Source organism: Elephas maximus, chromosome 4 (assembly GCF_024166365.1).
Source record: "Elephas maximus indicus isolate mEleMax1 chromosome 4, mEleMax1 primary haplotype, whole genome shotgun sequence".
Classification (NCBI taxonomy): domain Eukaryota; kingdom Metazoa; phylum Chordata; class Mammalia; order Proboscidea; family Elephantidae; genus Elephas; species Elephas maximus.
Window position 1 is genome coordinate 129,068,683 of NC_064822.1, and position 13,648 is coordinate 129,082,330.

Here is a 13,648-nt window from a genome sequence, read left to right on the forward strand (position 1 = left end):
AAGTCACTCCTGAGGTTCACCATTCAGCCAAAGATTAGACAGGCCCGTAAAACAAAACAAGACTAAATGAGCACACCAGCCCACAGGCAAGGACAAGTAAGCAGAAGGGGATAAGAAAGCTGATAATAGGGACACCAAGGTCCAGAAGGGGAGAGTGTTGTCAACCAGTGTCAAAACAATATGGGTACTAATTACTTAATGAAAAGCTAGTTTGTTCTGTAAACCTTCATCTAAAGTACAATAAAAAAAATTTTTTTAATTAAAAAAGAAAACGTGTGTTCTAAACTCCAGTTATACAGTAAATTATATCTAACTTTTATTTGCATCTTTAGTGCTTTAGTAATTTTTTTTATGAATAAACTACTTGAAAAGATCAGTGGAATGCAGGCAAATGTTTGTATGCCCACAGTTCTTTCCAACTTCATGGAACTTAAAATCATTAATAACTTATTGTAAATCAATGGCTTGTAGAGGTACTTTAACCAGATTAAACACTTTAGAAGAGATAGTACACTTGTTTTCTAACTGACACTACATTTAATCTTCAGTACCTCCTATGCTTTATTGTAAAGATTTTAAACAACAGATTTTATGAAATCTGTATTTTTTAGAAAGTTAAAATTACTGTGATTTGCAACAGCATGTCCATGAGTGAAGAGTTAAAAGAGGATGGGTTAAAAGAAAAAAAAAAAAGCTTGCCTTGGAAATTCTGTATTTGCCCTATGCAAAAATATCGTGGACTCAGTTCGTTTGCATTTTTACAGCCACAAAAGAAGTATAAATTTTGATTAATATTTCTAAAAGATAATTATTTGCTCAATTTAATTACTTTCTGGAGAAAGAAAACATACTTGATTAATTTTTATTTCGAAATGTCTATAAAGTTCAAATCCCATTATACAAATAATTTTTTTAAAATTCAGACATTATTCAAATGTAAGCCAAAGTTCTTATACAAATGCAATACACACAAGCATCAAAAATATATTCTCTCAACAAACTGTTACATAAATAAAAATATATACAGCTAGTATTTTCAATCTTAAAGTACATTATCTTAAATAACACTGTTACCACACACAGAAGGTACTAAAATTAACACTACAGTAAAAGTTAATGGAACAACAAGTTCATTTTTATGACTTCTACAATTATGAAGACACATACAACCAATCTTGGAAGAATACATACTTCAAACTTGGATCTTAATTTTTATTGCACTCTGTTCATCCTTTTAGAATATTCTCTAGATGGGTGAAATTCTCAATTCTAGGAGCTACGGCTGACACCTAATACAAAAGTCAGAACATGTGAAGAACTAGGTCATCTGTCTCTTTGTACCTTGGGATAAATATAAAAAGAATTCTTTAAAAGTTAAATTGCAAAAACCCGTATTAAAAATTTCCAAGTAAATTGACTATTGAAAAATCGATAATTCTTTTTAAGTAGGGAATGCTAAAAAAAAATCCAAACACTTGAAAAATCTTAACACAGTAAGCAATAAAGAAAAATAATGCTAACAGTTCCCTAAATATAAGCAACTCAACTAGGTACACATTTAATCACGTTTTGCCCCAGAAGTTCTCCTTTCTTTTCTGAGCTCGTGCCAGCGTTTGGAAAGCCTGGAGACTAGAAGCTGCAGAGCGAGCAGAAATCTCAGACAATCTGTCATCTACAATGAAAGAATTGCAAAATTATACTCAGTACAAAAAAATCTATTATATAAATGTTTTATAACATTAACAGATAATTAAAAGCATCATGCTTTGTAAAACCAATATTGGGTCTTTCAGGGAAAAAGTAATCTATTAAAACGTAAGATGTTAACATTTTCTGGATGGTTCACAGTAGTTTTCCAAGTTTATCATACTTAGAAATCAAATATTTTAATGTTAAATGAACATTGAGAACCCACAATGTCATCCCCTGAAACACACGGTCTTCGATTTCAGTACTATTTAGAAATGATTTATCATCATATTGTCTTGTCATGCTTCAAAAAGCAGAGCTTTTCTGAGAATACAGTTTTCTTAAACTTTTTTTTAAAAAATGCCGGAAGTGAACATAATGTTTAACATGGTACTTACATTACATTTCCATAATAATCTCACTGAATACAGAAATAATGGTTGATTTTTATATGCTACTCTTCATTATAAGCAGCCCTGGTGCTGCAGTGTGTTAAGCACTTGGCTAACGGAAAGGTCGGTGCTTCAAACCCACCAGGTACTTCTTGAGAGAAAAGATGTGGCAGTCTGCTTCCGTAAAGATTACAACCTTGGAAACCCTGTTGGGCAGTTCTACTCTGTCCTATAGCGGTCACTATGAGTCAAAATCACTCGACGGTACAGAACAACCACCACCCTTCATTATTACTGAAATTCCTCATTCTGAGTAAGCAAATCTATTATAAGGTTATTTGCAAACACTGTTTTTCCGTTAAAAAGGAAACAAAACTGGATTCGCAGTTGCCCCCAACAAAACAGTGGCAGTTGCCAGATACTGGCAATTCAAAACAAAACTTGATGTTTAGCTCAATGAAATCTAAAAAATGTTCCAAACTTGCTAAGGGGCGGGGGGGGGGGAACCTTTACTGTGTGAACTTCTAATACATAAAGTATTCAAATTTACTTTAAAATTCAAAATTTATAAATTCAGTAAATTCATACTTCTTAGTGTGAATTAAAATAGTAATTTCATTGTTCACATCAAGAATTCAAATTTCTTCCTGCTATTAGAAGCATATGAATCTGTCAGAATGAAAACTACACATTTTCCCATATCATATATTTTTTTGCGAATTGAAAATTGCTAAGAATATATAAGCATTTGGGAAAAAAAAAAGATGCATATGATAGTAGGCCCAATTCCTGAGCCCCAAGCTTGATGCTGTGGAGAAATAGAAAAAGTACTGGCCTCAGGTGTGATGTTGATCTAGAAAATGTTCTTAGCAGGTATAGGTCTGTTTTCTCTTTTGTACAATGGGGATAATTTCACAACCCACCCATCCCATTACAGGGCTTCAAAGATTTAATGAAAAAACATCTGTAAACTATAAGCGCTAATCAAACGTGAGGCCATATTATTACCATATAATAAACCAAATCCACTGCTGTAGAGTCGACTCTGACTCATAGCGACCCCCATAGGACAGAGCAGAACGGCCCCCATAGGGTTTCCAAGGCTGTAAATCCTTACAGAAGCAGACTACCACATCTTTCTCCTGTAGAGTGGTCAGTGGGTTCAAATCGCCAACTTTTCAGTTAGTAGCCAAGCACTTTAACCACTGTGCCATATTTTACATGTATAAAAAAAATTTTTTTTTAAAACCTCTTAATTTTATTTTGTATTTATTTGACTACTGAAATACCTTCATCATTAAAGGCATCATGTTGCGACAACTGGAAATTGCTCATCCTTGTTTTTCCCACTTAAAAAAAAAAAGAAGAAATTATCCTCCGAAGATGGCAAACGGCATATCTTATTTATAATAAACCCTTCCTTACTGCAAGTGGACTTTCAGAAATTTTAATTTTATATCTTGATAGAAATTACTGTCAAAGGAACATTCATTAGTATATGTACTTAGGAAGTATGTAAACAAACTATGGATAGGTTTCTAGAATTTTTTCAATGATAATATTGATCTAATGTTAAATAAATGTAGTAGACTTTGTTTAAAAATGGAAGATTGAATATAGATAGTTACCCAAAAAATGGCATAAACCCATCAGGACAAAGAAAATGAAAGACAAGAAAGTAGTAACAAAATCTTCAAAGATGGAAAGTAAATGGAAGGGCAGTAAGTATGCTATTTTCACATCCAAGCAAGCTGAGTCCTAAGCCAGTAGCAGAGGGAAGGCAAGAAGCAATCGATTTGTTCCCCCTAACACAGCTCAGGATTTGGTGATACTGAAAACCTCTGAAAGTTGAAGTGAAGGTAAGACTGAACCAGGAGAACTGGTTCAAAGTCTTTTAAAAATACATTTATGCTGCAGCTCTCTTCCCTATATTTGCAGAGCTGTGTAATCACCACTTTTCCAAAAGAAGAATGGTTTCTTTTCTAAAGAAGGTAAATCAGAGCTACTTTGACTGAAGGTCACCAGGTTCAACTGAGGGCAAGGGTGCCATGTTCAAAACAGGGGGATTCATGATAATCTAATACTGAACTTTGGGATTTCCAAAGCTATTCCCCACATAGCTCCCATAAAAGAAATAAGCAGGAGACTGAAAGATTCTTCTATAAGGAATCCCCATAATGCTACAAAAAGGACCTAAAGACATGCCACATATCTCTACAGATAAACCATCTAGTCACCAGGCACCACCATGCACTCAACTCTTCCAAATCAGCCTTCTAGCACTCTGCCCTAAAGTGTCCAAAGATAGCTATGCATTACTAGAGTACCAAAACAAACAGAAAGAAGAAGACTGAAGACAATTCAGGGAGAAGGAAACAAAAGCAAACTATCATTTATCTCCTCAAAGACAGAAAACACTACATCTATGAAACAAGAACAGGATGCTGTATGAAAAGAATATACAGTGTCAACATGTCCAACAGGTCTGAATAATAAGAACGCCAGAAACAGACAAAATGGAGGGGAAGAAATTACTGATTAAATAATTCAAGAAAATTTCCTACAACTGAGGAACATGAGTTTCTAGTTGAGAAGGTCTACTGAATACCAATGAAATGAATAAAAAAGAGACCCTTTCCAAGGCACATCACTGTAAAATTTCAGTGAAGAGATCATCGCAAAAGCTGTCAGAAAGGAAAAAAAAGCCACATACAAAGGATGCAGAATAAAAATACCATTGAGCTTTTCCACAGTAATAGTTGAAACTAGAAAAGGGCAGAGCAATGCCTAAATAAATAAAGGAAAACAACTGCTAACTTGAATTCTATAAACAAAGGACACCTGGCAATGTCTGGAGACATTTTTGGTTGTCACACCTGGAGAAGAGAGAAAGAACCTGAGAGACATCTCATACTTACACAAAAGTAAACTTAAATGCAGTTCAATGAGCATTACAAAGATCAGATTTTCCCTATTTAAGGAAATCTACCGTTAACTAAAAAAAAAGAAATACTGTAATTTACTAATTTTAACTAAGAAAAAAACTGTAATTTACTAATATTTAGTATATACTTATAGTTTTTATACCTATTAGTATTAACATCTTCATTTTATAAAACAAAAACAATGAAAAGAATTACCGTTATGCTGAAACTCTGGATCTCTTAAAGACCCCTGAATTCGACGAGAAGGATGCCAGTAGGATGGTGCATAGGGTGGAGGAGGATACTGCCTAGGGGTGTTTGCTGGAGACACTGGAATTTTTGAAACTGGATGAGTTTCTTCAGCAAATTTGGTGATATTGGTTTCAGAATCCTCCCTTAAAGGCAGGGGATCAACTGTTTTTACACCAGCAGCCGGAGAAGTCAGTAGGGATATAGTGTGACTTTCTTTCTAAATGATAAAATTAAAAAAAAAAAAAAAAAGATACCTGCATGTATGCATACATTTAAACAAAAACATATAACCATAAAAGCAGTAACAGAAAATGAGTGAATATGTATGTAACTTCCATGTGGGGAAGGTTTTATAAGCATAACAACAAATATAGGTAAACAAACCCGGCTACATTAAAACAAAAAATATATATACATTTAAAAAATAAAAGGCAAATGACAAACTTGGAAAATATACAGCTTATATAACTGACACAAGAATTATCATTGTTCATAAATATTTCTTTAAAAGCAATAAGAAAAAGATAAGTCTATTTGGAAAGTAGAAAAAGGATATGAATAAGTAATTCATATATACACAAATCGTTGTTGGGTGCTACCGAGTCGATTCCAACTCCAAGCGACCCAGTGTGACAGCGCAGATCTGCCCCGTAGGGTAATCTTTATAGGAGGAGGTCACCAGGTCTTTCTCTTGTAGAGCCACTGGGTAGATTTAAACTGCCAACTCTGAGCACTTAACCACTGCGATTACAAACACCAAAAATATTCTACCTCACTTATAGTCAAATGACTTCAAAATAAAAGCACTGAGGTACTAATTTTTCAATTACTAAGTTGCAAAGATTACATTTTTTAAAAAAAAAACTCTAATACCCAGAGCTGACAAGCATGTGGAAAAATTAGCACTCTCACACACTGCTCGTGGGAACACAATCTTTCTGTTGGGCTGGTAATACATAGCAAAAGCCTTAAATGTTTATGTTCTTTTACCACAAAATAGTACTTGGGGAGCATTTACAGAAAAAAAAAAAAAAGATGATCACAATATGAACAAAAATGTAGCAAAAGGCTGGATATGCTTTATAGGGTTTTTTCATAACAGGAAAACTAAGAAATAGCCTAAATGTTTCACTTATAGGCTTTTCGTTTTTAAAAATTATGGTATAACTATAGACTGCATATCATATTACCATTAAAAATAAGACTATAAATGATGAAAATGGGTTCACAATATATTGCTATGTGAGATTATAAAATCACATGTATAGTATAATGGGGTTTTTTAAGTTAAGAAATACACTAACACACATAAACCTAAATATCACAAAAATTTTACAGTAGATATTTCTAGAGAGTAGGTGCAAGACCACGTATTCTCTATTTTTAGTTTGATCAGGATTCTCTATTTTCCACAATGACAACGTATCACTGCCCTAAAAGTCCCTGAATAATTTTATTATTTTAGAGGAGTGCAAAGCAATAAAATCAAATATAGCTCCAAACTCTCCTGATTATACATGTAATTGTTGCCTTCACTTATTAACTTTGAATTATTAATCCAATATTCAAGCAATTACTTTTTGACCTTAGCTATCATTTTCTTCAATTAAGGAACTTATTGCCTCCAAGTGGACAAAGTCTGGGGTCTCAACCAGCCAGAATAAAATCACAGATTTTCCACATGCTTCCTTTTTAACTACAACTATTACTTTGTATAATACAAATAATTCTAAAGGAATATTGCTTTTTTTTTTTTCCTTTTTCTACATACATTTAGAGAATTTAAGATCTCTTTCAAGTTGGTTTTACTACTGTTCAAAAAGTATGAATGAAACCTGTAAATTATTTTTAACACAAGCAGTTCCTAGGTTTAACTTAACAGATTCTGTGGTCTGTTTTTGTGCCTAAAGCCTCCTATTGGCCTCACTGTTTCCACTCTGGCCCTGAGTGTAGCCTATCCTCCACTGAGAAGCCCTAATGATCTTCTTTATCATGGAAACCAGATCATATTTACTCTGCTGCTTCAAACCTTCCAAGGGCTTCTCAGTGCAGTGGTAGAACATGAAAACTCCTTACCCCAGCCTATCTTCTAACCTCATTTCCTACCGCTCTCCTCTTCCCTCACTAGGCACCAGCCACAAAGGCTTCTTCTCTCTTTTTAAAACTCACTACATCTGTTCTTGCTTCAAGGGCTTTGCACTTGCTGTTCTCTTATCTAGAAAACAATCTCTGCCCCAGATCTCTGCATGGCACCTCCTTCACTAGTCAGGTCTTAGCTAAAATGTCATCTCCTCAGAGGCACCTCCACCCTGCGGGGAAGGGTCACTCAAGATTCCTTTATTCAGTTGTATTTAATTCACTGCGCTTGCTCCTACCTAAAATTATCTTTTTTAAAATATGTTTGTTTATTGTCTACTTCTCACAACAAAAATATAAGTTCCATGAGGGCAGGGATTTTGTCTTGTTTACAACGAACCCCCAGATCCTACAACAGGGACTGCTACATAGTAAGGGTACATTAAACATTGAATTAAGTGAATGAAAATAAAACCCCAGCTATTCCCTGGAGTTCTTAGGTGGATAAGAGTAAGGGTTCTTTTTTTTTTTTACCCAAAGTTTCCTAACTCAGTGTAGGGCACCACCCATCAATCCTGCTGGACAAACCAGAAACCTAGAAGTCACTCATGACACCCCACTATCTCTCATCCCCTGTTATCCACCTTGCACCAAGTCTGGGCAGTGTTTCCTCTGCACAATTCTTCAGTTTGACTGACTTCTCTCAATCTATATGTGCCAAGATGCATCATGCAACCTGCTAACACTATACACTCCAGCTATATATCTCCTTAATCCAAGCTACCAACATCTCCTACCTAGACTACCACAATAGCCTTTAAAGGGTATCCACCATCTACTCCTGTCTTCCATGGCAGCCAGGAAGATCTCTGCAGAACAAATCTGATCACATCACTCCTATACTTAATACATTTCAATGGCTTCTCACTGTTTTTGAGACAGTAATAGGAATTCTCACTATTGTACAGTCTAAACCCTATTTCTTCTCCAGTCCCATCTTGCATCATGCAACCTGCCTCACACTACACACTCCAGCTACACTGGTCTTTTGTTTCTTAAAACCCTATGCTCTTTGTCTCCACAGCACCTTGGCTCATGCTATGCTCCTGCTCCCCACCTTTTTACCTGGTAACTCTGTATCTCAGCTTAATTATGACTCCTTTTTTTTTTTCTAGGAAGCATCCTTGACTTCCAAGAAGCTTCCTGACCTCTATGTCTAGGTCAATTCCTCCCAGAATATGCTTTTATAGTATCAGGTACTACTACTATGAAACCCTATTAGTTTTAATTTTACATTTTTTGGTGTGATTCTTTGATTAACATATAGCTCCCTCACCAGACTGTAGGTTCCATAACATCATGTACCATGTCTGGTTATGCTTACTATCATAGTCACAGCACATTGTTGAATGAATTAATGAAGGGGGCCAAGGCACACTTGGGTTTTTCATATTTATAAAATCTGAAAATGCTATCTGACAAACCAATAGCATGAGAATCCTACTCTAAAGTTTAGTTAGAGTGTTATTTAGGGATTAAAAACGTGGGCTCTGAGGACAGACTGCCTGGGGCAAATTCTACTGCACCACCTGACAGCTGTGTGACCTCAGTTTCATCATCTAAATGGGAATAATAACAATACCTACCTTCCAGAGTCCTTATGAAGATTCAAAAAGTTAAAACATGTTAAAAGTGTTTAGCACAGGGCCTAGAACTTTAACCCTCAGTAAATACTAGCTATTAAGATCAGGCCCGTATAAGTTACCCAAACTGTTGTTGCTCCATAGTTGTTGTGTTGTTATGTGTCATCAAGTCAGCTCCAGCTTATAGTGATCCTGTATACAACAGAACAAAACACTGCCCAGTCCTGCATCATCCTCAAAATCCTTGCTATATCTGAGCCCACTGTTACAGCCACTGTGTCAATCCATCTCACTGAGGGTCTTCCTCTTTTCTGCTGAACTCTACTTTACTAAGTATGATGCCCTTCTCCAGGGACTGGTCCCTCCTGATAACATGTCCAAAGTACTTAAGACGAAGTCTGGCCATGGTCCCTTCTAACAAGCATTCCAGCTATACTTCCAAGACAGATTTGTTCATTTTTCCAGCAGTCCATGGTATATTTGACAGCATAATTCAAAGGTATCAATTCTTTGGTCTTCCTTATTCATTGTCCAGCTTTCTCATGCATATGAGGCAATTAAAAATATCATGACTTAGTCAGGCACACCTTGGTTCTCAAAATGACATCTTTGCTTTTTAACACTTGAAAGAGGTCTTTTGCAGCAGATTTGCCCAATGCAATGGGGTCTTTTGACTTCCTGACTGCTGCTTCCATGGGTGTTGATTGTGGATCCAAGTAAAATGAAACCCTTGACAACTTCAATCTTTTCTTCGTTTAACATGATGTTGCTTATCAGTCCAGTTGTGAGGACTTTTATCTTCTTTATGTTGAGGTGCAATTCACATTGAAGGCTACAGTCTTTGATCTTCATCAGCAAGTGCTTCAAGTCCTCTTCACTGTCAGCAAGCAAGGTTATGTCATCTGCATATTGCAGGTTGTTCACAAGTCTTTCTCCAATTCTGATGCCACATTCTTCTTCATATAGTCTAGCATCTCGGATTATATGCCTCACATACAGATTGAATAAGTATGGTGAAAGGATACAACCTTGACACATGCCTTTCATGATTTTAAACCACGCAGCATCTGCTCGTTCTGTTCAAACGAATGCCTCTTGGTCTATGCAGTTTCCACGTGAGTACAATTAAGTGTTCTGGAATTCCCAATCTTTGCAATGTTATCCATAATTTGTTATGATCCACACAGTGGAATGCCTTTACATAGTCAATTAAAACTTTCTGGTATTCTCTGCTGTTAGCCAAGATCCATCTGATATCAACAATAATATCCCCCATTCCATGGACTCTTCTGAATCCAGCTTTAATTTCTGGCAGTTTCCTGTCTATGTACTGCTGCAACTGTTTTTGAATTATCTTCTGCAAAATTTTACTTGCATGTAATACTATTCAATAATTTCCACATTCTCTTGGATCATCTTTCTATGGAATAGGCACAAATACGGATCTCTTCCAGTCAGTTCACCAGTCTTCCAAACTTCTTGGCATAGACGAGTACTTCCAGCATTGCATCCGTTTGTCGAAATATCTCAATTGGTATTCCATTAATTCCTGAAGCCTTGTTTTTTGTTATTTCCTTCAGTGCAGCTTGGACGTCTTCCTTCAGTACCATCGGTTCTTGATCATATGCTATTTCCTGAAATGGCTGAACACTGGTCAATTCTTTTTGGTACAGTCATTCCATGTATTCCTTCCAACTTCTTCTGATGCTTCCTGAGTCATTCAATATTTTGCCCACAGAATCCTTCAATATTGCAACTTGAACTTGAATCTTCTCTTCAGTTCTTTTGGCTTGAGAAATCCCAAAAATGTTCTTCCCTTTTGGTTTTCTAACTCCAGGTCTTTGCACGTTTCATTATAATAACTTTGTCTTCTCAAGTGGCCCACTGAAATCTGGGGTTCAGCAATTTTACTTCATCATTTTTTCCATTCATTCAAGAGCAAGTGTCAGAGTCTCTGACATCCGTCTGTTGCTCCACAATCCTCCCGTAATTCAAGGTATGTGATTAAAAGTTAATAGGTGGCAACCCGTAGTCAATGATAATGCTAAGTAGCAGCCTGGATTCCTGAGGAGGGGCACAACAGTCCATGTTGTTGCTGTTGTTAGGTGCCGTCGAGTAGGTTCTGACTCATAGCGACCCCATGTACAACAGAACGAAACACTGCCTGATCTTGCACCATTCTCACAATCATTGTCATGTTTGAGCCCACTGTCCATGGGGTAATAAATTCCTAACACTTGGTTCTGATCAATTCTGACTGCATTTCTATTGTCATATTTCCTTTAACAAACCAAAGGATTCATAAGCAACCAGAAACAGTTTCAACAGTTTGTCATTCCAAAAAGATTCATTCGACACACACTTAATGAGTGCCTACTAAGAGCTAGGCACACTGTTCTGAGTACTGAGGATGGGGGCATAGTTCACAAGCCTAAATAAGGTGATCAAGAAGGTTTTGCTAGGAAGGTAACATTTGAGCAAATACCTTAAGGAGGTGAGAAACTGAGGCATACAGATATAAAAGCACTGGAGGAAGAATGGAGAGTAAGTTCCTAACCTCGGCCAAGAGTAACATCTCCCCGCCCAGCAAGACTTCCTCGGAACTGATTTCCAAATGATTTTAGGTTCCTATCAAAAGAAAACATTAACATAATTTAAAATAAAGGTTTAAAAAATATCATGATACTTAGTAGTTCTAACGACCAACTAGTACGGACTAGGTAGCATTTGGCTGGTATCCAAAAGGTTAGAAGTTCAGGTCTACCTAGTAAGGCCTGGTGATCTACTTCTGAAAAAATCAGCCACTGAAAACCCTATGGAGCACAGTTCTGCACTGACACATATGGGGCTGCCATTAGTCAGAGTCAACTTCATGGCAACTGGTAACGTAGGAATAAAAAGAACAGAGGTAGAAATACTCTCCAAAGACAATAAAGAGTTAGGTGGTAAGAGGTTTAAGTTAGAAGGGAATGATAAAACCATTTTATCATTTACTAGGACATTTGCTGTAGAATTTTTATTAATGTTATATTTAGGAAGTCTGCTCCTGCTCTGATTTTATTTGGCTTTTTTAGGATTGGCTGCTAGAATTTCACAAATGCTTTTCAGCACATATCATTCCTGTTTAAAACAGTCACCACAAGAATCCTAGAACACCAAGTTACTCCTCATGACCCACACTCTTGTCCCCACAACGCTCTGCACATCAGCTCTCTGATTCCACCTCCCACTCCTCCCCAATACCTGCAAACTGCACTGTGCCCTAAGGAGCTCATGAACAGTCAACAGCAAAATTCCCTATGGATTTTCAACCTCTTCTCTGAATGCTTTCTTCATCTTGATCTGAGAAGGTAGGTTGACTGCCATCCCGTAGCCCACACCTGAAGCTGGCACAGGTATCCTCCTTGCTCCTCAACACCTCTTTCAGGATCATTCTCCCCCTTCCTCCTTCCTAAAAATGCTGAGCTTCGAATCTCACAGCATTAAACTCTACCCATTGCCTCTCCTTTTGCAGTCATCTACCAACTACTGGGTCACAGCCCCTATTCCTGGAAGATTTTATTTCCTGGCTCTAAACTCTCTCCATTGCTGGACTGGCATAATTCTTACTGATCTCAATTCATTGACCTTCTCTCTTTCAATAAACTTCTTCTCTATTCTACTTCAGCCATTCACTCCCATGATCATATGCTAAACCTTGTCATTACTGATAACTGCAACCTCTCTATAATCTCAATTTCTGACCACCACACCTCCTTACTTTAAAACTAACCCCTACTCACATACTACAATTCCAACAAATCATTAAGTCCGCTGACTAAAATTGTAGTACATTCCATGCATTGATCCTGTCATTTTATCACTGTAGCTTATCTTTTCAAGTCCTGATTTTCCTCCCTAACTCAACTTCTATGGCCAATCATTATAATCTCTTCCTTGCACATACCTTAACTCCCTAACCCCCTTTCTTACTTTGTCTTACTCCTTCAACAAAATGTAAACCCCAGTTAAATCCAACTCTGTTACCTATTCTGCACCTCTGCAGCCAAACACGCACAGAGAAAAACATACAACTTATCCTAGCTGGTCTTACATCAAATTTCGCTTTCAGGCCAAAAATCTTGAGTTATCCTTGATTCTCCTCTCTCTCCCACCCGTTCCCTTCCACAGCAAGTCTTGTCAGCTGTATCTTCAAAGTATATTCAGAGTTGGGCTTCATCACATCATCTCCACTGCTACCACTATGATCCAAATGAGCATCACCTACAGGGTCACTATGAGTCAGAATCAATTTGATGGCACTGGGTTTGGTTTTGGTTTTGGTTTTCTCACCTGGATATGGTAATGACTCCTAACTTGTTTTCCACCCACACTCTTGCTCCCTCTACTGTTTATTCACAACACAGCAGGCAGAGTAACCTAGGAAAAACCTAACGCCTAATCATGTCATGGAAACCCTGGTGGCATAGTGGTTAAGTGCTACGGCTGCTAACCAAGAAGTCAGCAGTTCAAATCTGCCAGGCGCTCCTTGGAAACTCTATGGGGCAGCTCTACTCCGTCCTACAGGGTTGCTATGAGTCAGAATCGACTCAACAGCAGTGGGTTTGGTTGGTTTAATCATGTCATGGAAACCCTGGTGGTGTAGTGGTTAAGTGCTATGGCTGCTAATCAA

The 13,648-nt window shown here is 37.0% G+C and overlaps 1 protein-coding gene across 5 annotated transcripts in view; it reads right to left on the reverse strand.

The window, feature by feature from the left end:
- Positions 1-833: 833 nt before the first annotated feature.
- The window catches only part of MDM1 (Mdm1 nuclear protein), a 40,360-nt gene continuing 27,545 nt past the window's right edge, over positions 834-13,648 (reverse strand). For 2 of the 5 annotated variants that reach the window (XM_049883811.1, XM_049883810.1), the window contains 3 exons: positions 5,222-5,474; positions 3,371-3,430; positions 834-1,672 (listed from right to left, as the gene is read on the reverse strand). In XM_049883811.1, the coding sequence (XP_049739768.1) occupies positions 1,563-1,672; positions 3,371-3,430; positions 5,222-5,474 (423 nt within the window). In that variant the 3' untranslated portion in view covers positions 834-1,562. Of the gene's footprint in view, positions 1,673-3,370; positions 3,431-5,221; positions 5,475-6,464; positions 11,605-13,648 lie in introns of those variants that run through there. The other 3 variants (XM_049883814.1, XM_049883813.1, XM_049883812.1) reach the window with 3 other exon arrangements.